The sequence below is a fragment of the Alosa pseudoharengus genome, unplaced genomic scaffold (genome assembly GCF_046254945.1).
Source record: "Alosa pseudoharengus isolate Yale_2024_CS ecotype anadromous, Long Island Sound unplaced genomic scaffold, YU_APseudo_1.1 YU_APseudo_1.1_scf_6, whole genome shotgun sequence".
In the NCBI taxonomy this organism is placed as follows: domain Eukaryota; kingdom Metazoa; phylum Chordata; class Actinopteri; order Clupeiformes; family Clupeidae; genus Alosa; species Alosa pseudoharengus.
Genome location: NW_027468848.1, coordinates 14,841,866 through 14,866,528, shown reverse-complemented (window position 1 = coordinate 14,866,528; position 24,663 = coordinate 14,841,866). Strand labels below are relative to the sequence as shown.

Sequence of the window (24,663 nt, the reverse complement as noted above, 5' to 3'; positions counted from 1 at the left end):
CCCCCTCGCTGCCAAAAAGGATGATTTTATGACCTTTGAATGTACCAAGACCGTGGAGAGTTTTGCCAGTAAGGTGCGCAGCCTGGTGCCAGTGAAGTATGAGATTATCATCATCACAGGTGACATAAAGGGCGGGGGCACTGATGCCAACGTCTTCATCACTGTCTACGGCGTCAACGGGGACTCGGGCAAACGGGCCTTGAAGCAGAAGTTCCGGAACCTGTTTGAGCGGGGCCACACCGACCGGTTCACGCTGGAGATGCTGGACCTTGGGGAGCTCCTGAGGGTGCGTGTGGAGCACGACAACACCGGCACCAAGCCGGGCTGGTACCTCGAGTGTGTGGAGATCACAAACACTGCCAACTGGGTGACCACCATTTTCATGTGTGGGAAGTGGCTGGACACCACTAAAGCGGACGGGCAGATCCAAAGAGTGCTGTATCCCAGGTACTGACACTGACAGAGGATGACATGGAATGCAATTGAACTGGACAGAGAGAGGCTTGGATCTGTATGTAGAGTAAAAAAGCTTTAATTTGATGGTTAAATATCTTATTTTTACATTTTTATTTAAACTTGTTTGTTATTTTTTCACATCAACATCTGAGCTTAAGTTTTTTCTTTTTTAAACCGGGTTTAAGAACTTTGAAGGCCCAGATGTCTCACTGCGATGCATTTGGAATGGTTCAAAAAACAGTGCCCGCAATGCCATTTTTAAATACAGACTTGAACACTACTTTAGTTCAGTTTTACTTCAGTTTTTTAATTGAACACTACTTTAGGTACTTCAGTTTTTGCAATTCCACAAACTGCCTATTCTACAATATGGAAGTAAAGCATTTTGTTAGACAGGGCTCTGTAACGTGAGGTATTGTGTAATTCATTTCTATTCAATGATATATGATGACAATAACAGCATTTGCTTTTACCAGTTGTTCTTAGAGCACGTACAGATGAGCTGAATGGAACATTATTTTATTACATACAGGCATCAAAGAGCCATGTGAACTTCCTCCTAGACTGTAGTGTTGTACTAGAACAGACCAGGCAGTTAAAGAATGAACTGAATTCAAGTTACACATGTCCCAGTAGAAGGTGTAGAAACATTTTTGATGCACAATGAAAACATTCAAATAATTTACAACAAATTAATTAGTTTTTTAAGCAATTTATTTGAAAAACACATACAAAAAGATCATGTACAAGACAAGAAATTAAAATAGAAAGAACAGTTTGGGTTAAGCTATGCAACTTTTTGCATCATTAGTAATAAATACAGTACAAAATCCACCAAAAGTGAATCTATTTTTTTTTTGTACGTAATATACACTCATCTAGTTTATACATGATCATCATTTAGCTATTGCTTCAATATTGTTGATACATATTCTACTTCATCTATAAAATATTCAGATCATAAAACATTGCGGAGTTACAGCAAACAGCAGTGTCTTGTACAAAGATAGCCACGCCCCTTTCCACTGGCAGATTATTCAATTTTTTTCTTTTTCTTTTTTGTCAGCAGCAGAAAAACATCAGAAATATTAAATGGTATAATATTTAACATATCGATCCATTCCCATGTGAACATTTAATCCTGAGAGAAACATGCATTAGCTTGTGCTTTAAGATCTACTGTTCATTCTGCTTTATGGATGATGAGAACACTATTGCTCATGTCCAATAATCGCTGAAACAACGGCAGGGAGAAAAAGAGATGGTAAGGCTACTATGGGTGATAAAAACCCTAGGAACCAGAACCCTGTGTTGGGACTCTGGTCTCCACGCTTGGGGGCAACCATGTTGGAAAACCATAGCCTATAGTTGGATAGAGTGTCTTATCATCGGCATTAACCACAAGCTCACGGTTCAGCTATCGGATCGATATCAATGGGGACAATTTTGCAGTTAGTTAAAAGTGCTAGTTTAGCTCCACATTAGCGAGCGGTACTATCTAGTGTCAACATGCAGCTTTTTCACTTGAACAGCCCCAAGATTCACAGCAAATTTCCCACAATACTCGGTTACAAGACTAAGCTGACAGTAGCGAGAAAGGACAGAGGCAGCAGTTTCTGTTTTTTTAATCCCTCAATTTGATTTCCATATGATGTCCTAGATGGAACTGCTAAAAGTATGGTGGAGAAAATAAGCAAACAAAGCCATTTCTTTACACAAAGGGCTTTCATTCATATTCTCGGTGGAGAAAAAGAAACAAAATCTTTCACAAATGAGCACTTTTGCTGACAAAAACATGAGACGGTTTGTATCAGATCCTTGTACTGCTGCAAGGGCTAGTTGCTCTTTTGTTAAGGAATGAAGAGAGTTCTGAGGGGGAGACTAATAATGAACTAGGAAGATCAAACCGGGAGAAACCAACCCTACTTGAAATGGTATAACTTAGTGATGGATGCATTTTTTGGCCTCTCAACCATATCCAATGAAACACCCAGCTAGTAGTACATCTAAAAATCCTCATCAGTGTAAAAGCTCCTACTACAGACCACTTCCCACATGAGACACGATGACATCCAACAAGCAGCTGTGTAAGCATTTAGGCTACAGTATCAAGTTAATGGCAAGCCAGGCAGGATGGCCCACTGATATGTGACAATCACAAAAGAAAAAAAGATTTCCTCAGAGGATAAGGATAGACCTTTGTAGTTTCACAAATTTGGTAAGAAATCAAGCAAAACAAACAAACCTAAGGAAAAAACACAACCAGAAACCGAAAGCCTCACACAGAAAAGCAAAGGATTGTTAAGCCAGGACCAGCGAGACGATTGGCCATGCTGACAGTGCAAAAACAGGAGACATGCAAAACACTTCCAGTCCATTTTGCAGTTTGTCCACAACTACCTCATGGCAGAGGAAATTTTAGAAGTTGCATTGAATGGAATGTAACCAAGATCAACAGCACCACACATAAACATATGGCAATACACCCATTTTGTATGCCTTCAAAATACAACTGCATGCAAAGCACTCCCATTTAAGATATGCATAATGAGGTATTTTTACATGTGTTACTATGTCTAAATAAATAAATAATCAGGTTAAAACACAAAACTAAAAAATGCACCCATCATGTCTACAGTTAGTAATAAATTATGATTGTTAAATACTTAAGGCATTTCAACACACAACGTCCCGTGTAAACTATGTCCTTTTAAAACATGGAGATCCAAAGCGGATGCCTCGGCAGCCTTTTCTCTTACAGCTGACATGAGAGCAGTGGGAGGCTTTCAGACACAACACTTCATACACACAGGAAAGGCTAGCGGGTCAATAACACTGGACGCTTACTAAGAACAAAGAATGCCATCACAGTCACATCCTACGCAAAATGCCTCCTGACTGCCCACCGAAACAAAGTTACAATTCAACACCATAGTCTGAGAGCTGGGGTTTTCTGGGGGCCAGCATATGGCCCTTCCACTAGAGTGCACAATGATAAAAAGGTTGTTTTTATTCAACGTTACGAAGACATGCTGATAAATAGTTATAATAAGAGGTGGATACAAATGTGAATGGGCAGATGACATTAATTCATCTTTGTTAATTTTAAGCCAAGGATAAATACGACTTCGCATTGTTTCAGGACCAAGCAACCTGCAGCTTTGCAGCACATCAAGCACGTTATTTCTACCACTGCTCAGAGAGAGAGAGATAGAGAGAGAGAGAGAGAGAGAGAGGGGGGGGGGGGAGTGGGGGCAGAGAGAGAGGGGGGGGGGGGGGGGGGGAGTGGGGGCAGAGAGAGAGAGAGGGGGGGGGGGGGGGGAGGGGGGGCAGAGAGAGAGAGAGAGAGAGAAAAGAGAGGGAGGGAGTGAAATCAGCAGGGACAAATAAAACCCTCACAGTCACATTAGGCAACCCCATATTATAGTGCATTTACAAAACAATAGCTAGCTACATTAAGACAACAATAAATATTATTCCAGCATTGCAGCTATGTCATACAAAAGATGAAAATGGACATAAGACATTTTAAAACCTGTCTCGTGTCCATGTTGGCATAATCAAAAATGATCAGGAAAAGAAACAAAGAAACTATGATTAAAGAAAGACAACAAAAATTAATTACAACAAACATACAAACAAAAGAGTAAGAACCAAAAATAGCTTAGAAAGACATGTTTGGTTTTTATCAAACAAATGGCTTTTTTTTCCCTTTTTTTTTAACTGTAAATCTACTTCAAGAACGGCACGCACAACTGTCATGCACAATACAGATCGGACCTGTTTCCACTGCTAATGGTCTATACAAAGGTTCAAGCAATACCAGACACTGACAGTGCTAACGAATACAGGTGAAGTAGGTTGTTGCTATGTTAAAATCACATGTGCTTGTCCTCTAGGCAACAAGGTATGGTAGATCACAAAAGGGGATTTAACACTCATGGTTTGTTCACACTACAAACAAGGACGCATTCCTCCATTATGTATGCTGTCACCCACCCAGAAACAGTGATTTAATGTTATCATTTCATTATGCTTTTTGCTTATTTTTGTTTTGTTGTTTTTTTTTGTTGTTTTTTTTCTATTCTTTTTGGAAGGAGGATCTTCAAACCTTTCTGATGCAACCACTAAGACCCACCTTCCTTTCACATTCACAACACAAAAAGCCCTGACCCACTACTATGCATGCGTTTGGACTCTTTTTTTCCCCTCATGTTTCGGTTTTCACAAGCACACAAGACAGATTGGCTCGCCTCAGCTCTGTGTGTGTGGTCACCATGGACACCATTACATGAATCCATCACCTCCCCAGTCGAGGAAAAAGAATCGGTAAAATCAAAATGACTTTAGAAACCTGTGAAATTATGTGAAAATCACCGTCTATATCCAGAATGTTATCTAGTTTCCTTCTGCTCCTATCCTTTCCATGGTATGGTGTGACCACAAAGTACTGTACATCTACATCAAATTAGAAATTAGGAGAATTAGGTTCTACTCCCATTTACCATAAGCAAATGCAACACTGTAGAAATTATCATCTATTTCTAGATTCCAAAATAACAGCAGCATTGCAAATGTGTCATGTTGGTTTAACAGTTAACATTTAAAAAAAGAGATATAGAGTGCAAGAGAGAGAGACAGAGAGAGAGAGAGAGAGAGAGAGAGAGAGAGAGAGAGAGAGAGACAGACAGAGAGCTACAGCTTTTGGTTCTCTTTTGAAAGGAACAGCCTGGGAAAATTGGGAGGTATATGCACTGTACAAATCTGTCAACACTACAGATGCATGCTGGGACATTTTGACCAATGACACATTAATCTCTGTACGACTAAATGGAACACAAATCCTTCGGCAACTTGACTGAGATTCCTATATCTGACTGTTACGTCATGCAGATAGATTCTTCCTTTATTCCATGCTATCCATCCTTTCTTTTACATTTGTTTTCTTCAACTAATGGTTTCTGACAGACACGTTATTCAGGCCTGTGTTTTTCCCCACCAATGGTCTTCGGCTGGCTCAGAAGGCAAGATTGGAGGTGATGTGGATGGTGAGGGTTTTGGCAAAGCACCCAGAGAAGGAGAAAGAACAGAGGGGGGGAGGGGCAGGGCCGTCAGACAGAAAGCTACACGAGACATCAGCTGTCAGGCGTCAGCTGGGTCTCAATGTCCACCCTGCAGATAGGGCACTTTTTACTGGTGACCAGCCACTGGTCCACACAGGCCTGGTGAAAGAGATGCATGCAGGGTAATCTCCTGATGAAGAAGAGAGAGAAACCGAAAACATTAGTCTTTGATGACATAGACAGACAGACAGACAGACAGACAGTTATATAAATTCACACAAAAAACTCTGATTTTTTGTAAAAGATCTAAACAACAAATTTAAAGTATCTGAATATTGCACTCTCCAAGAAGGAAAAGATCATCTAATGACTCTAAATCCCTTCAGGGCAGAAGCCAGTGAAGACACTCACCCACATCCCACCAGTCTCTACATACATTCTGGTGACAACCATTAAAATGCACAGCGCTACTGCAAGCCAAATTAATTCAACCAAATGGAGTGCTCAAAATGCAGTGCTCCTTCAGTAGACCGCTTACCTGACATCTTCTCCATCCTCCAGCATCGACAGACATATTGTGCATTTTTCATCTGTGTCCAACTCTTCGTCATCCATTCCTAGTTTCAGCTCCTGTGGTCTTCTCTGCAAACAGAAATGTCAAGACATAGAAAAATGGTTGAATGATGGTTGGAGCACTAAAATAATTAATAACTATTTCATTGTGGGCCCCCTAATATGCACTATTTCTAGGTGTGTTTTCAGATCATAAAATGATCATTATTTCACATGAAACACTGCATTCACAGATTTATCAATGGATTGACTGACTTCTGTAAAAGATACATGTGCATTGTAATGAATTGTGGGCCATGACAAACAACATAACTTTTCCATAACATGAACACAATATAACTTATGGCTAAAGACTGCTAATATGTCTGAAGTTATCAGTATGAGTGAACCAGATTATTCACATTGAAATGATTTCAAGCATCAAGACAATACCATTTTCTTAGAGGCAATGATTTCGAAGTGGTGGTTACTGGGAAATTCGATTACCTTTTTGTATTTGTGAGGAAATGTAAACCTCTCGATAGTGGTCTGAACAGCTCCTCTGTTTACACTGCCCAGTCTGTCCTCTAACTGCAGGAGCTCCTGATGAAACACATCCACCTTGCGCACGTTAACACACAAATCATTTACATTAAATCTCTAGGTTCTTCATCTAACGCCTGCAGGTCACTCTGTGGACTCAAGAACATTCAATGGGGGAAAAAAACAGTACATCATAAAATAGAGAAAATAGCAAATCTCAATCTACTTATTATAGACCCCTTCAACAATAAAAACAAAAACAATGCTTGAACATTCTATTTGGTTCCCAATCTACTTCCTCTGCATTAAGATAACATATGGAATGTTAAAAAGGAAGTCTTGTGGGGCCAACTATGATGCTGATAATGGAACTCTCTTGAAAGGGTCCATAGACATACAGTAACACACTGACAGTGAACCTCATACAACGTCGTCTAGAGCCATTCTAGAGCAGTAGAGTTGTGTGTGGGGTGGAGGGAGTGGTGACCCTACCTCATAGCTCTCCCGCACAGCAGAGGCGTGCCGTGAGGGGTTCAGGCTCTGCAGCGCCAGCAGGTGAAGCTGTGGATACGGGTAGTTTCTGATCTCATGAACGACCTGTAAAACACAGCACACCACATTAACACACACACACACAAAATTGCCTTCACTTACATTTCCATTAGCAACAGCATTACGACTGACGCCACTCACGGATGTTAGTTAGCTAGAGCTAGTTAGCTAGCACAATGTGGCCAAATTTGAGCTAAGCACTCTTTTTCTTTTCAGCCACATTATTCAGCTAACCTGACGTGAGTTGCTAAGAGACAGGAGGAGCGTGAGACTCACTACTTGGGCAGAGGAGGTGTTCCTGGGGAAGTGGTGCAGCCGTGGGGAGGTGAGATAGTGCTGGTAGGGCTGGGGCAGCGGGGGGATGTGGTACTGATGGGGGGACAGGCTCGTGTCCACACTCAGGTCCCTGCAGGGGGAAAAGGAAAGAGAGACCGTTTGAAAACAAACTTCCTTTTCATTGTGGTCTTCCACAACTGACTACCAAAAATGAGGACAAACGATTGTATTTATCAGGTTCTTTCTGATGCAGGAGCACCCAGTCGGGTCAGAACATGCTCTAAAGCTAACATATGAATACTGGTGATGATGTTTCAGCCTTCCCATCAAATTATGATGTTGGCACTAGTGCCATCTTGACAGCATGGTAATGTGAGTGTGTTGCAATCCCAAAGCAACGCTATTCCGTTTTAGGCTTAAAAAGCACTCAGGAACAGGAAGGTTTACATGGTAGACTGAAGAACCGAGATGGTAAAGTGACAAGCTCGTTTGTGTGGCGACATAAACATCTGGTGCTAAAGCACTACTTATTAGAATTAGTTTTTTTAGATGCTCCTCATAAACCCAAGGCCAATAATGTTCAAATACGGCACTGGTCCTGCCTTGTTAGTTTTGTGAAACTCAGAAGTTGGCATGAGACTTTACCAGTCTGTTCCCTCGGCCAGGTAGCGAGGCTGCTGGGTCATTGGCTGTGGGACGTGCAATGGTGGGGTGTAGTCGTACCCTGTCCGCAGAGGCTGGGGGGGGTGGGGTGCTCTCTCCTGGGTGTGCCTGAACAGGAGATGGATGGAGGTACCATCCGAATAGAATTAGAGTTTCTCATGTAAATAACAGGGCGTATTCACCCCCCAAGAAAAAAAAAAAAGCATTATTCTAATTCAATAAATGAATTAATAAATAGTGATTAATTCACTTCCATAAACAGAGCTAACCATGACCTATTAAGGCCACCCGCCCCCCCCCCCCCCAAACTACTTCTGATTCAAATTAACTTGTTTACTGGCACCCCACCCCACCAGCACAGTCCCTTCTCTGGCAGTACCTGGTGTGTGGGAGGATCCGCCGGTGCTGGGCCTCCAGAAGCTGCTGCTGGATGAGGTATTGCTGGTGTAAGGCCTGAGGTAGGAAGGGGGGTCCTTGGATGTCTTGGAACTGGGGAGGTGGGGGCGGGGGGATGGGGTTCAGAGGCTGATGTAGCTGGGGGGACTGCTGGTGGGGACCTGGGGCCAGGTGGGGGGCCAGGCCTGGTTGAGATTGTCCTGGATGGGGCATGGGGAAATCAAGGGGAATCTGAGCCTGCGGGCCTAAGTGGAAATGCCGGCAAGAGGTAGCATGGCTCTGCTGATGCCTGTTAAAATGGGATCCTGGAAAGAACAACGATAAGGCATTGAGTGAAAAATCTGCATCACTTTAGATTAGAGATATTATGAAATGAGCAATTAGGTGTATTTGTCAATCAGATCAGACAAGTATGCAGTGTGATTTTGAATCATTTAAAAGTAATGGCAACAAATGATGGAAGTCAAAGTGAAGAGAATGAGCAAATGAGGTAAGTGTTGTGTGGGTGGGGCAAATCATTTTTGCTTCCGAGGTTGGGCTTCTCACCTCAGAGCAGCTGATGCGGTTACCGTGGTTGCAACTGTGGCTAATATTATTTAGCTGCTATTTAAAGCAGTGTTCCCACTTGCGCAGGGTAGGACAGCTGAGAGGAGAGCTCAGCTGTCATCTAAAACTCACTCAGCCAAATAAATGAAAATTAATAATAAGAAATCGCCTCAGAAGGAGATCTTAGTCGTTGGATTGGTGTGGGAGACATGCTTTATGCTGTCTTCTAAGATGCACCCTGTAGGTATCCAGCTTTGGGTGATAGACCAGGGTCAATTCTCATTTTAACAAACTGGTGGAATGAATGTCAAAATTGGTTAAAAAGCACTGAATTACTTAAAACAAACTTTTTAGCACTGTTTTTTTGTTGTTGTTGCATAGCAAATCTGAATTAGAAATCTAAATCATATCCATCTCCTTCTGGTTTAGATGGGACTCTTCACTAAGGGAAATGAATAATGTACTGTAAAGTTTAACATGTCATAACAGTTCAACCTATTCTTTTATTACCTATTTGCAAGGTCCATCAAGGGCTGCTACTGTGTCAAAGCTCATTTTAATAACCAATCTGAAATTTGTAGCTCAAGTCTGAGCAATTTACAAATGAGACAACTAGATAAAAACTAGATTTTAGGACTATTTCCAGACCTCAGGTTTCTCTCCGACACACACTTAGGGCATCATAGCAGTCTTAAAGAGTGATTTCTTCAGTCCGTGTTTATTTCAATTATAGTTCAACTCGATCACGTAGCGTGAACTTTGTGCTTCCCTATAACAGAAGAAGCTCTACATTTATTTGAATCAAAAAGCTTTTTGCGTGTTGTACAACTACTCTCCACTAAATTAACAGTGCAGTTATACAATCTATTGATTTGACTACTATCTTAAAAGGAGTTATTTTAAATATTTTTTTTATCTGCTAACATGCTTAACAATTCCAAAGAAATATATTCTATGTGGCCCCAAAGTATTCCAAAAATGGTAACAAAGGAAAATAGACAAAATTATTTAAGATCACTTACATGATGTTGAATGAGTTCCTAGCACACCAGTTAGCAATTGTAGACCATAAGCATGGTGTTCTTACACAACAGTAGGCTACATGTCTTCCCAGATTTGACACAGATTTAGCCTTCTTTCAATATGTAGGGAACAAATGCATTCAGTGTGCTGGATGGTGTATGTTTACTAAGTCAGTGGCAGTGCATCAATATTTCCCATTAGAAACTTTAGTCATAAGAGAATTAAAACCATAGCAATGGCAGCCCAGTGACCATATAAGCATCCACGTTAAACAGACATACTGAACATCAAAACAAACTTCTCTCTGAATGTTCAGTCATATTATTCCTATAATAAACATTTCTAGGGGGAAAAAGTGAACATTTAAAGCAGCTGAGCAAGGCTATGGCGATGTGAGCTATTGCAAGGTGTGACTTCTTTCGGTGAGCTAGCTAGTTGAGTTGGCAGTGAAGTTGCCAATGGTCATTTAATTAATAGCCTTGTATGTGACACAAAAGATGCTGAGGGGGGCAGCAAGAGACACCCTCCGACATTGGTAGCAAGGCCAGTAATGGCTGCTCCAACAAACCCATGTGCCTCAGTCACACTAAATCCTTCCTTCCAGGGCACCATTTCCTGGCTGGCTTTCATTCAACAACGATTCTACTAATTTGCCTTGAATTCAATGAATCACAAATGACTGACTCAACTAGCTATCATTATGATGGTAAATAGTAAAGGTGACTTAGGACTGCAATGCTAAAAGTAGGCATTGGTGGCCAAGCTCTGATGAAAGGTACAGGGTGTTAGCATGTATCCCAGAGGTGTTGTGTCATGATATGAACCAAGGGACTGAAAATGATCAGGAAAATAGAGTACATGAGCACACATGACTGAATGTGAACCAGACAAAGATGTAGAAGACAATTAGAGAATTTCACTGTGTTTTCCTTGCCATTCATACACTAATGTCGAAGCCAAAACAAAGCTCATTGGTACATTTCAGCTTGTCGAAACCTCCAAAACTTGCTTTCCCTTTAATACATCTCGATTTTAAAAGCGATGCGGATTTGACTGTTTATTTAATAGTATTAAGAACCTGTTCCAAGTGTTAGAGGAACACATGAAGCAAGATGAAGAACCCCCCTTAGAAACCACAGGAGCGAAGAGCAAAGCCTACATTGCATTTGGGATTATTAACTGGTAGCAGACTTGAAGGTGCAGCGTTTAGATATTAAAAATGATCAACAAAACTGTTTTGCTTGAAAAATGCCGGTGACACCCATTTAAATTTATGCCAAACACTAAAATGGCAATTCTTGTTTTTATACCGTTACTGTATATTACTTGCAGCAAAATTGCAATATAATAATATTTGCCAATATTTGAAACAATGCACCTTGCCTTGGCCTCAAGACAAAATGCAAACAACAAATCCACTAAAACAAGCTCCGCACCTTCAAGTGCCTCCAGACAAACCAACATAAATGACCGCAGATAAACTCAATCAGGTCTCATGGTGGTGGGGGAAAAGCAAGGAACTGTCTATCTTTGTCACGGCAGGGAAAGGAGGAGGTGGGGGGAGGGAAGACAATAAATGGAAATCAGCAAGAAGCACACTGAAGGTTAGGAAAAATACTATATTCTTTATTGAAAAATATTAGTATGTGGAACTGTGTCATAAATATAAATACCATGCAACAAAATAATAAACCAAAAAACAACACTGACTGGAGGCAAGGCCCGTCATGCTCTGTATAGGGTTAACAGAACAAAAGCTGCATCCAATGAGCAAATGTGTTGGCTACAGCACGTTACAGTACAGCAGGGTACATCTTTGCTACAGAAAGATTACATTGGAATATACTATTCAATGTAAAACAAAATATGAATATAACGTGACCATGCATTGAAGTCTATTACCAGAACAAAAGGTAGAGAGACCACAACCAAACAATAGACAATTTGAATCTAATAGAGGATTTCTGTTGCAGTGCAGGAAAATAAACATCCCTGTGAAATGGATAGCATTTTGTTTTGTTTTGTTTGTTTCTACAGGCCTCAGTAGTATGCCCTTTCATGAAATATAATATTTTCAGTAATTTTTGACATGTCCAGGAAAATATACTGAAATTTGCAAATGTATTGTTTTCCCAGTATGGATAAGACATGCCTCTTGAAATGGCAAAATGGCTATCATAATTACAATAGCATTTTCCTATATCAGAAGAAAAGGTTAATAAGGACACAAGCTTTGGCTGTGCACCTTCATTTGTCCAATATGCCTTTCATTTACGAATTTAGGCCTAACGTTATTACTAATAACGAATCTAAGAGCATGAAAGGCAAAGGGTAACGAGCCAAATGAACGCAAAATGTATCCACTTTACAGGAATTTACACATGTTGTCTACCAAGACTAGATGGGAGGTACATGAAATTTATTATATTAACTAATGCTACAATGGGTTAACTATTGCAACTTGACATGTAGAGAGACAATTCGTTTCTAAAGGTGTTAGCTAATTTTAGTCTGCTTCACACAAGGGAGTAACATTCTTGGGTGTTTAAAATACCAATGTCGTCTTCGGATGGAAAGAGGAAATGAAGAAGGGGTTCACAATACAGCTAAATGCAGAGTACAGGCAGAGGCCACACCACACAGCAGCAGATGGTCATTAGCTACACAATGGAGGGGGGACGACAAAGATCTGATAATGCAGAATGTAGAGCCAGCCTCGATACTATGGAACAGGAAATAAGAACAGAAATAAAAGCACAATGAAAAATCACTGATGCCATTGAATGGAAATTGCTAAAGCCACGCTACAGCCTAAATCAAGCTAGCTGGACAGCTGGTTACGATCATCTGACTAACCAGCTGCCTGTAACCAGAGACGCTAGCAGGTTTCCTAACCCCATCTCAAATAACGCACAACTCACTTACACTAGCCACCTATCACTAGCTAGCAAACACATTTAGCTAGCGGTTACTCGATGTGTTATTGCATCAGGCAACTAATTACTGAGAAGATGGCACCAGACACCACAGTGGGTTACCTTTTAGGGCGTAATGAGCTGGATGCAACATTTAAGGCAAACCCAAAAGATGTTGCGCCAAGCTAGCAACAACAACCGACTAGCTCATCGGCATTAAGTAAGCTAACGTTAGATAGCTAGCTAGCTCTTTGCCAAGCAAACGTTACCGCATAATCCTCAAATGACATCAGCAGCTGACAAAATCCTCGCATTTTACGAAATTTGTCCAAGGTGCACGCGAGCACCGACAACCAAAATTGAAACATGACCAATACCCACAACAATACTTATAGCTATTTGCAATAAACATTTTGTCGAATTGATTTTCAAAATCCTATTGCCAGCTAAAATAGCTAGCATTTAACGTTAGCTCAATCTGACAAATGCTGGATTCTTGGCTGAGCCGTGATGCCAGCTGTGTACAAATATTGGCTAGCTAGTTAGCTGTGTTTGATTAAACAAATGATTTGACATGTTTTGAAACAAACTGCAAATCAAAGGCTTTGCCTGTTATTTCCTTGCACAGGATTAAGGCAGTGGCTATTGAGCTCCGGGAGTGCAGGCCTACTCCACGACTGACAGACAGCTAACATTAGGATAATCAAGCAGAAAATATGGACGCTAACGTTAGATACTTGCTAGTGGCGAACTAGCCAGAGACAACCGCAATTTCAATTGCGAAAACACGCCTGTTTTCAGTAACCAAACCAGCTTCTTAGCTAGCCAACAACCACTCAATATCCACAAAAATACATTTCGACGATTTCTCGTAATACACGGTTGGTGAGAGCCATTCAGGCTGGTGTGATTGTCAAGGATAAGTAACGGTAGATATAAATACCTCTATTTCTTACTGAGCCAAAAACGGGAAGAACCAGATATCCAACATGCACTAAAACCATCCTTGATTTCTTCTCTTGATGCAACAGCCTGTAAACAGATGGCTCAAGAAGACGACCCGTTCTAGTCCCTACATTCAGGCTGATCATGCAGTTGCCTGGTCGCAGACAAAGGGAACACGCTACCAAACCACTAACGTTACCAACAGGGAATGGCTACGGGAGCACAAAGATTCGAAGGAGAATCCCTTACTCAAACCCACCACTAGGGACACCAGTCTCCCAATACATAGCCAAAATGGCTCCTGGTAGCTTAGACATTCTCTGCTTTTACTGTGAAAATGGTTCAATTCACAACATTACATTTTATGTGTATTACGGTAAGCTGTAGAAGTATGTCGACAGTGTAACAAAAACATGTTTGTCTCTAAATAGTTGAAGTTACAGGTGTTGTCGCATGAGCAGACAGGACGTGTAAACCGTCTAGCAGCAACAGACATCACAGGCCACATTTTCCCATCCCCCACTGACCTTTCAAGCCTGCTTAGGTCAGCCCTCCCCCTTTCCTTTGTGAATCCACCACAGTGACACCTGGCAGTAGCAATACTTTTGGAGAGGGCAACAGATGCCCCCAACAAAATCCCCAGAAATACTCAAAGTAAGCCTTATGGTGTCATTTTTAGACACCAGACATATCTATTGTTCTTTTTGCTAGAATGTCTTGACTAAAGCATGTAATCGGTATTTGTCCACATAAGGATGAACCATAATAATAATAATAATACATTTTATTTAAAAACGCCTTTCAGAACACCCAAGGTCGCTTCACAGATAAAACAAATAGATATATAAAAATATATAGTCCATTTAGCCATATCATAGTCCAAAGGCTAGTCTGAAAAGATTTTTCAGAGTTTTCAGTTCCTTTTTAACCATGCAACAGACGTAGGGTAGCAAGACAAACACCCAAGACAAAAAAGAAAAAAGGAAACCAGTAGAAGCCCTATTAAATAGGTTATGTCAGATATATGGCACTATTTCCAACATTAATTCCTGTGCCAGTTTATTGTGGAGTAAATGGCATGATGGCACTTTTTCTTTCATAACAATGCCAATTTAAAACGTGCAATATTTGGTAGAGTGGTCAACTCACTTTAGGTAGAAATACAACAGAGATGAATTTGTACACATTGAACACATTGATTTTTCAAAACAAAGATATGTATGGGTTTAATTGGATGTTTTCAGTTCCACTGCATCAGAAAATTAGCAAAACCAATAATGCACAGACTTTGTGTGTATTATTCTTCTTATATTCTACATTATTATTATAAAGCCACTCATATAACCAAATGAGCCTTAAACACATTTACTGTTTCAGTTCAATGAGATATTAAAACAATTATAACAGAAAAATGGAAATGAAAAATATTTCCTAATCTCTTTCTCTTCTCTCTCACACACACACATACGTACACACGTGTACAATCAAAGCAGCAATAGTCTGGTCAAAGAAATACAGTATTTTAGAACACATAGAACACATATGAGTTATTAGAACCTCAGTATATGCTGAAGGCAGAGTTTGTGAGGGCTCCTCCAGTCATTGTTAATCTGTGCTGCCATAGTGGTTCCCATTAGACGCAGTATCCTGTAAACTGGTATGAGAGATCTCTTCTTCAAGTTCCAACGTTGCTGGCTTTTTGAAGAAATCGGACACAAAAATCACCTATAGGTAAGGAAAAGCAGGTCACAATAGAGGTTAGGTCATTTTAATGTATTAGAAAGAAATAAACCCTGATTTGACAGATATCAAAAATCTAATTATGGTGGGATTATCATTTGAAACTCAGATGAGTAGTGCTTGACTCATCAATTATGTTGCAATCAAATCAGAATGTTGTGGAAACCGTCAAGGTACATAGAGTTTACTGTATGTGTAGTGTATATGTACTGTTCATTACATTATATACACTATAGACACGACAACATCAATGAAATTGTGGGGGAAGGAAATGCTCTTTTCCATTCTTAAGATGTGTATCTTAACAGGCTATATGAGTTTCAATACAAATTACTCAATTCCTACAATTCAGCCCTTGCAATTGTAATGTTTTGTGCTGGCAACTGTGACTAGCTGCCATGCATAGTGGAGCACAATGTACCACAAGGACAGAGTATGCAGCGCCACAAGATGCCCATTGTTTGAGAGTTGGGTGATTGTCTCTAACAGATAAAGAGGTCTACATCGCATGACCTTGTGAAACAATGATGTTTTCTTTGTTTGCATAAAAATACCACAGATGCAGTTCCTTGCCAAATGAACCAAACCTGAGTGCAAAGTGCAAAATATTTTTCGCTGAATGCCAAGTTAGCGAGTCCTTAAATGCTGTCATGGGAGAGGTATGGGAGAATGTGTTCTTCTTCCACAGTTCACTGTACTCACAATCAGCAGTGCCACCACAGCCCCCTGAAGCAGTCCAGTGAGCACATCACTCCAGTGATGCTTGTAGTCTGAGACACGAGACAAGCCCACATACAGGGAGGAGGCAATCAGGAAGAACTGCACAGTGGGCCGGAGAAGCCGGGACCACTCAGTCTGCAGTCTTGCCTGTAGGTACAGCTTGGAAAAGAAGGAGAGAAGAAATAAGGATATACAGTATCTATGGATATTTTTTCAATCCCTAGCACTAGATTAGATTAGATTCAACTTAATTATCATTGTGCAGAGTACAAGTACAGAGACAACGAAATGCAGTTTGCTTCTAATCAGACAAACATGACAAGGCTGGTAAACCTGCTTGAAATGAATCTGAACTGTCCAAAAATAATGATAGATGTTTCAGAGATGATTAATACTTACAGCTAAAAATACCATGCAGTACATTGAGAAGGAAGAGTGTCCTGAATAAAAAGAAAGCCTATATAAAAGAGAAAAGGTGTTAAGTAACATCACATTTTGAACAAACGGGGCTTCAATTCTGACAATACAGGCATGATTGGATTCCATGTTATAGCCAGATTTCATAATGTTGTTTATCTGCCGTATACCTTTTCATACATTTCATTCAGTAGGACTGTAGCCATTTATTATTTTCAGGAAGGTAGTCTACCCGTCACACTATCGTTGAATAACTTCTTCTTCTTCCTTTAAATTCATAGAGGTAATATCTGCCTTAACTATTTCACTATAACCACTGTCTTTATGCCTCACTGTTTGCGTGCTATATTAGCACATTAGCACATATGCATAACCCCCCCCCCCCCTCCATGCCACAGCAAACTGTGGCCACACTTATACATTTTCTTAAATAGTTAAATATATAGATATATAGACTTACTTTACTTTATTTCTGCATTGTTGACTTACTCGTTTGCACTATCACCATGACCACTATCACCATTGCACTACCACCATGACACTCATTCACACAGAGCACCTTAGAGCACCTTACCATACCTTACTATGCACAGAGAATCACAGGCTCAGTCCCTGCCTCAGTCATTGCAAGCCCCTTTGATTTATTAATCACCACTATGTGGATACTGTTTTTAGAATTGATTTAGATTAAGTGTTAGTATAATTTGTATTTTTGTAATTTGTATTTTAGTATATTTTTATATATTGTATTAAGTGTTAGTATAATTTGTATTTTAGTATATTTAGCATATTCTTTATGTTCTACTGTCCTTACTGCTTAGTTGTGTTTTTATATTACTTTAATTACTCTTTCTGCTGTTTAATAATGTGTTTGTGTTGTATGTATGCTGCTGAGACCTTGAATTTCCCCTGGGGATCAATAAAGTATCTATCTATCTATCTATCTATCTATCTATCTATCTATCTATCTATCTATCTATCTATCTATTTAAAAAAGTCCCATCATATGTCAAGGGTACGTACTGAATGACAGAATGACAGCTACAGACTGTCTACCTGCTTGGCAAGATATTTCTTCCATAAGCTGACCATTGCAGTGAGTGTATTTGACAGGCTTAGACAAGAGACTTTCTGTTTCTATCAGTTTACACTAACTGTGAGGGTGAATTAACCTGGTGTGTTTACCAGATACACTGATCATTCCTGTACAGAACAATCATAATGCCATCTTATGATGCCATCTCTGCAGACGTTTGGAGTTTATTCTAAATCAGTGCTTCTTGGCTATTATGTTCCTGCACTGAAGAAAAAAAGGTCTCTCTAAACTCTTTTACTGCACAGCTGGCATTCTGTAAAAAGTCTGTCCTGGGTGAATGTGAAGTTTGGACTGTGTGTATAGAATCAAGAAATGCAAAAGTTGTCAAGTCCTTGATTGTTAGGGGAATAAATCATTTTCAACTCACCTACTCTCATTCACCAAATTCTTGTCTCCAGTACAGGTGAAGCTTTCGATGTAGCCTCCTGAATTACAGTCTACAGTATTCCACAAAGGCTTACAAACGGCAAGGAAATGAGGTCTGAGTCTCCCAACAGTGTACTTGGCAATGTCAGTCAGTGATTGGCTAATAGCAGCTCCGAATAAGAAGGTGGCCACTGCCTTGTATACACACGGCCCATAGCTGTTGCCAAATGACTGCTTGGACTTGATGGGTCTCAGGTATATGGACAGGCATTCACCAGAGACAATCTGTCAAAAAAACAGATGTGTGTCAATAACTCACAACTCTAGCATCAGGCTGCAAACTAAACTTCCCTATTCACCTCTGTACACCCCCCCCCCCCCCCCTCCAAATAAATAAATAAATAATACATTACATTTTCCTCTTCATTAACTACAGCTTTCCCTGCAAACCAGGGCAAAATCAGACATGCATACCCAAATGCACATACGTACGACAATTATGGTCAGTGGCACCATTATTCCAGCCAGTAACTGATACGATATCGTGTCATTTCTGAAGGGATATCTGATCGACTCATCACTGCAGAAGAATCCTCGTTTGAATGGATTGTGTTGTGGTGTTAACACTGCAAATGGGAGTGCAGCTGCCAGAGAGAAAGTGAGAAAGGTGTAGGCTAATGAGTTTCACTACGCCAAGTATTGCACTCACAAAAGAAATCAAGTGCAGTTGACCCTGATGTTTCAACAGAAGTGTTGAATGATTTAAATTATGCATAAAAGAGACTGCTCATGTTTTTACTTTGATAGCCTACCACTCACAGACACATAGCCTAAACCAATTAACAAATATGCTATTCACTAACAGGTAAACTAATTATCTTAAGGCTGAATTAGTCTCTGTAGGCTACACTTATGTGAACAAAGGAAAATCTGCACAGCAGGCTGAAATGTCATTGCCTCACATTCTCTGATTTGAGGAAGAGATCCTAAATGGGTTAGCAGTCACAGGTTTTCCATTAAAAGTCGGGATGGCATGTTCAGTGACTGTTGCTCAGAAAAATACTGCTAGGTTCTTCCTGTTGAATGAAAAGTAACCATACATTTGCATGTATCGTTCTATTGGTTACAGTTCTATCGTTCTATAGCCTACCAGAATCTGTGCAGTCCTGAATCAGATTGCGAGTGAGATATCAACTAAATAGACCGACATGAATCAAATAGGCCTACATCACTGTGACATGGAAACTGACCTGGAAAATAGCCAAAAATGGCACAGGTATTAGACCTACATGATTAGGGTAACATTCTAGAGCTAATTCCTATCAAGGTCTCTTGAGGGCACCTTTCACTAAACGATACAGGTATCAAATGCATACTCCACTCGATGATGGGAGTCTTAGGCTACATACCAAGTACGATGCAGGTCAAGTCAAGTAGGACAACAGAAATTCCTCCGGCTTCGAACATTATTGGCTTTAATCTGTCTCCTCAAAAATGGTCCAACGCAGGTGTGCCGATGAAGAAGACTTCAGGAGTTAAACATTACTTTTTAACCCATACACTTATCACAGGAGTAAAAAGTTTAACATTGCACATTTGTGGTGTAGTAAGGTGCTAATTCCCACTTTACTAAAATTAGTCCTTGACTTGAAATCATCCAACCCTATTTAACTGCGGCTTCTATTCGTCATTCTGCTGCTAGCCGACTGGCGCTAACACGCTTGAAGGAGCTGCAGACCAAGGAGGCGGCGTGTCGAGCGCGTGCTGCGCGCTTGCCATGCGAGTATGAAAATCCTCTGCTCCGCCTTTTTCCTAAAGGAGATCTTGCGGAGGATGAGCAACAATCCTTCTCTCCTTGAGCTTACGTCAGTGCCTGGAGACATGACTAATGAGGTGTAGAAGAATGCATGTGTATATTTAGACCGAAACAAGTTATCAAAGTAGGCTATAGTTTTAAAGTTTAGTATTTAAAATAGACGCTATGTTTTTTTTAAAGTTAAGCCATTCACAGCACATCTTCCTATAGCCTACTGAGAAATGAGAAAAACGTTTGAAACAAACAAATAAACAAAAACATATGTAGGCCTATTGATAACTGCATCCTGAGATACAGAGAGAGAAAGACAGAGACAGAGAGAGAGAGAGAGAGAGAGAGAGAGAGGGAAAGATAGACTATAACCTTATAGGCTATTTGATGTGATATTCATGAGTACATGGACCTTCAAAGTTCTTTGTGCATGAAATATTTAATTGTTATGTTATTACAACTGCAACCCATTATGTAAAGTGTTGAAAAATCAAGGGCAAAATTGGGCTGCACGTGGTGAGACAATAGGCCTCATCCTGTCTTTCAACCATCATAAGCCGCCATGGAGACGCTGGTGCTCCTCAATCTGCTTGCGAAAGAGCAACCTTCCCAGCTGGCTGTGGGAGGCCTCACTGGTGGCCCTGCGTTGCTGACATAAGTGGTATGTCCGCTCAGGCAGGTCGTCAGAACAGGTGCTTGGGTGCCACAGGTGCAGTAGATTGCGCGAAGTGGCCCGCACCACCAGCAGCTCACTGTGAAGGTACTTTCTGTACAGGTGCAGGTCCTCCACCACCCAGCCTCGGGTGCTTGCATCAAACCCACCTGTTGAGAAGAGGGACCGAAGAGGTTTAGGACTTACTCATTTGCACCATCACCATGACACTCACTCTCACAGAGCACCTTACCTTACTATGCACAGAGAATCACAGGCTCAGTCCTGCCTCAGTCATTGCAAGCGCCTCATGCTTAATCACATAAGCACACTATGTGGATACTGTATTAGACTTGATTTAGATTTAGTGTTATTTAGTATAATTTGTATTTTAGTATATTCTTTATCTTCTAATGTCCTTATTGCTAAGTTGTGTTTTTTATATTATATACTTTTATTACTTTTTCTGCTGTTAGTGCATGTTGTGTCTGATGTCTGTATGCTACTGAGACCTTGAATTTTCCCTTGGGGTAAGTATCTATCTATCTATCTATCTATCTATCTATCTAGGACGAAGTTAAGTGACATTCAGTGATATCAAATATTACATAGTCATAATCATTGATGAGGAATGTAGTAGCTGCCGTAGTTGCATACAACACAGCAATGTACAAATATAAGTGAGAGGCAATTTAATGAATTATTTTGAAATAGAATACTGTCGTGTTCTTTTATCCTTTTCTGTTCCGCATGACTGGGAGGCACTTTTGTGTTTTCAAATGTGTTATATAGATGAAAGTGACTTGATTTGACTTAATATTTCATAGACAGTTTGGAATGTAATTATTTTTTATTAATTATTGCAATGTTTTAAAGCAGTTAGGAGACTTTAAATTGTGAGGGGGAAATCAGGAAAGTTCTACCTATGTTGATGAAATCCGACCTATACTGGCATGTCATTCCAAAGCCCAGATCTCTCCAATATCCTGTGTCCTTTTTCATTACCTATCAGAAAAGCAGATTAGCTTATGTCACAGACCAAAAGGGCTTATATTTTTGTAGATTTGTGCATATTTTATTCTCAGCATTCATGCATTTATATGCCACCTCAAAGAAAATGACATCAACAAAACCTACCAGTTCAGTGGGAGGTACAGCAGCATGCTGGCCGTAAACATAGACAGGATTGAACTGGCTGAAGATTACTGGGTAGAACACTTTCTTACCTGTGAAAAGAATATATTTTTTCCTAATCGAGACTATGCTGACAGACTTAAGATTTAAACCTTGCATTAAATGTGGCTGTGGGCTCTGTATTCAGCAACCACGGGCACTCTTACTACTACTTCTAGTTCTATTACTACTAGAATTAGCACTGATACAAAAAATGGAAAGTAAGTGCTATTAGATTGAATAAGCTTGGAAAGCAGGACTTAGCTGGACTCATTGGGGTAATGGCAGAGAGGCGGATGCTTAACATGCTGAGTATTCTAAAAAAAAAAAAAAACACCTCTCATCCCTTGAAAGGCTGACCTCCCCCAACTGTGAGACATAGAGGGTTGTTTCTACCATTCAATTTCAATTTCAATATAATTTCACTTATAGAGCGCCAAAACATTGAACATGTCTCATGGCGCTTTACAGAGTGTTAAAACATTCAGTATCACATTTTATAACCCCCTCTCCTCCCTTGCCGCAATGCTAAACTTTTTATTTATTTTTCCCTTTAGCGTGTATGTGCTGGATGGTGCTGTTGTGACACTTAACTTGTTTCTGGATAAATAAAGCATCTCTTATTTTAGCTTACAAGGACAAGTAAGAGTTTACTTGTCATAAGTGATGCTGTATTGCTCAGAAATGCATAATAGTGAATCATAACATTATTTGACGTTTGGCTTGGCTAACCTGGCTCAGCGTTCAGGCGACAAGAATTGAGGAACTCAGCAGTGAAGACCACGTCAACGTCACAGAAGAACATGAGAACATTTCCTTTTTTCCATGCACGGGCCCCCACATCAAGGCCCCTTCCTCGTGAGAATTCTTCGTTAAGCTGTATCAGCGTGAAATTCTTGAAGCTTGTCTCTCTGCATTATCACACCAAAAAACACCATTGTTTCCTAAATATATCGCAACAAATTAACAATATTCAGAAAATGTAATAATCAGAACAAATGTCAAAACCTGAAAACTGATTTTTTTGTAATCCTTATGAAACAACAGTTCAATCCCATAGCTGAACGTGCAAAGGGGTGGGAGTAGGGGAGCCAAAGTGCTCCAAAGTTTCTTCAATTGATATAGGTGAAGAAATTATTTGTCACCTTGCTGTCATTTCAAGAATTTTTCTCACTTCTTCAAGCTGATCTTTCCCAAAATAAACCACTGTTAGGTGTATCTTTCCATCTTGGTGGATGCAAACATCTCTGAAATATGTAACAAATAAATAGCATTACTTTAGACTCACGCAAAATCTATATCAGACTTAAAGCTATGGAATGCAAGATATGAAGTTGACCTGAAGTTGACCATGAAGCGTTTGAACTTGTCAGCCATTTTAGCCAGGGGTACAATTATGTTCACAAGCACACCAGACAAGTCCATCTGCTCATCCCTGAGCCGCATCAGGGGTGCAAATGGCCGGAAGAACACTAGCCTCTTGAAGTCCTCTGGTCCGTCTCCCTTAAACATCAGCTCGTACATTGTGCCACGGTCTCTCTCTGTACGGTAGATTCCTGCATCAGACATCAGTTGAAGACAGATTGACACATAACCCAAATGAGGCAAAATACATTTACTCTTAACATGCTTCATGCCTCCATGTAGAAGCAAAATCATAATTATCACTGAAGACCTACAGCTCCTGCTACAAGTATATATTGTAGCTGCTTCTATAAAGGGCGCCGAATATGACACATACCCTCGATGAAATCAGATGGGGAGTAGACTTTACGCAGCTGTGGGTCATCACTGTCCCGGGGGGCATTGAGCATGTGTAACGCTGTCTCCAGGGTGCTGACGAGCTCATGCCGGTGGTCCTTACGCAGAGGTCTCTCCACTGGAAACCTGCTCAGCCCCATCTCTAGCTGGTACACCTTATGGAGGGTGAAGCTTTCAAAGGGCACCAGGGCATATTCACTGGGCACTTTGGTTCCTGCATGAACCTCTGCACGATTCAATTGGCTCTGCAGAAACTCTTCCAGGCTTAGCTGGCCTCTTAAAGCATTGCCCTCGGTCTCTGGTAGGAACTCAGTGACTGAGTGGCCCAGTGACTCTCTAAGCTGTATGCTCCTCATGGCCACAGCCTCTTTCAGCTGGGATATCTGCTTGGTCAGGCTGTGCACATAGTGCTGATATTGCTCCTCCAGCTCCTGAAGCAGCACCTGGTGCTCAGGCTCACTCACAGGCCTGTTTGCCCAGGAGGAGGGCCTGTGAATCGGGTAAGAGCCTTTGAAGCTGCAGGAGAGCAGGTGGAGGAGGACCAGGCCACTGCATGTTAGTACCAGCATGAGCCCACGGCGGGTCACAGTCGCAAGGCACCATCTCTGTAGCATGGCGTCCCTCAGTAGAGCCTCGTGCTAGTCAGCCACGGTGATCTCCTTCTGTGCTTTGTGCATAAAAGTGGTCAGTGACTAATTTCCTCTAAGATGATATGATTATGAGGACAAAGGGAAATATGCATGGTCATCCTTGTGTCCATGTTTCAGGACTTTTTAAAATGATGTGATTAGAATTTATATACATTGCTGAGAGGTTTTCTCATGCTAGATTCAGTATTTTCTTTTTATATTCAAGACTTTATACCTTCCCACTCCCTTGAAATGAGGGCTCTCCAGTCATTTTATGGATTGGTAATACCTGAAGGAAAAGAAATGTGCAATACAAATATTATTTTAGTTATATAAGAGAAGGATACATACTTATAAAGAGAAAGAAGAGAT

At 40.6% G+C, this 24,663-nt stretch overlaps 4 protein-coding genes across 6 annotated transcripts in view; 1 reads left to right on the top strand and 3 right to left on the bottom strand.

Moving 5' to 3' along the window:
• The window catches only part of loxhd1b (lipoxygenase homology PLAT domains 1b), a 25,874-nt gene extending 25,420 nt beyond the window's left edge, over window positions 1-454 (top strand). The window contains exon 42 of the mRNA XM_076270322.1: window positions 1-454. This exon is cut by the window's left edge and continues 27 nt beyond it. Within this exon, the coding sequence (XP_076126437.1) occupies window positions 1-454 (454 nt within the window).
• A 3,315-nt stretch (window positions 455-3,769) lies between these two features.
• Window positions 3,770-14,156, bottom strand: ark2cb (arkadia (RNF111) C-terminal like ring finger ubiquitin ligase 2Cb). 3 transcript variants are annotated; one of them, XM_076269697.1, is made up of 8 exons: window positions 13,929-14,156; window positions 8,485-12,792; window positions 8,088-8,213; window positions 7,443-7,572; window positions 7,107-7,211; window positions 6,579-6,692; window positions 6,058-6,161; window positions 3,770-5,709 (listed from the first exon to the last, which is right to left on the bottom strand). In XM_076269697.1, exons 2-8 carry the CDS (start codon window positions 8,712-8,714, stop codon window positions 5,592-5,594), a joined length of 927 nt encoding a protein of 308 aa, XP_076125812.1. In that variant the 5' UTR covers window positions 8,715-12,792; window positions 13,929-14,156; the 3' UTR covers window positions 3,770-5,591. The 3 variants fall into 3 exon arrangements, with proteins under 3 accessions (XP_076125812.1, XP_076125810.1, XP_076125811.1); XM_076269695.1 differs by having other exon boundaries at window positions 8,485-8,806; XM_076269696.1 differs by having other exon boundaries at window positions 6,579-6,674; window positions 8,485-8,806.
• Window positions 14,157-15,458: 1,302 nt separating this feature from the next.
• LOC143105690 (phospholipid phosphatase 1-like) lies at window positions 15,459-19,865 on the bottom strand. The gene is made up of 6 exons (XM_076269765.1): window positions 19,679-19,865; window positions 18,762-18,913; window positions 18,271-18,554; window positions 16,790-16,847; window positions 16,373-16,549; window positions 15,459-15,655 (listed from the first exon to the last, which is right to left on the bottom strand). Exons 1-6 carry the CDS (start codon window positions 19,734-19,736, stop codon window positions 15,536-15,538), a joined length of 849 nt encoding a protein of 282 aa, XP_076125880.1. The 5' UTR covers window positions 19,737-19,865; the 3' UTR covers window positions 15,459-15,535.
• A 571-nt stretch (window positions 19,866-20,436) lies between these two features.
• LOC143105691 (chondroitin sulfate N-acetylgalactosaminyltransferase 1-like) lies at window positions 20,437-24,298 on the bottom strand. The gene is made up of 7 exons (XM_076269766.1): window positions 23,643-24,298; window positions 23,241-23,457; window positions 23,047-23,148; window positions 22,634-22,812; window positions 21,866-21,954; window positions 21,652-21,733; window positions 20,437-20,898 (listed from the first exon to the last, which is right to left on the bottom strand). The coding sequence occupies exons 1-7, from the start codon at window positions 24,274-24,276 to the stop codon at window positions 20,627-20,629; spliced, it is 1,575 nt and encodes a 524-aa protein (XP_076125881.1). The 5' UTR covers window positions 24,277-24,298; the 3' UTR covers window positions 20,437-20,626.
• Window positions 24,299-24,663: the final 365 nt, after the last annotated feature.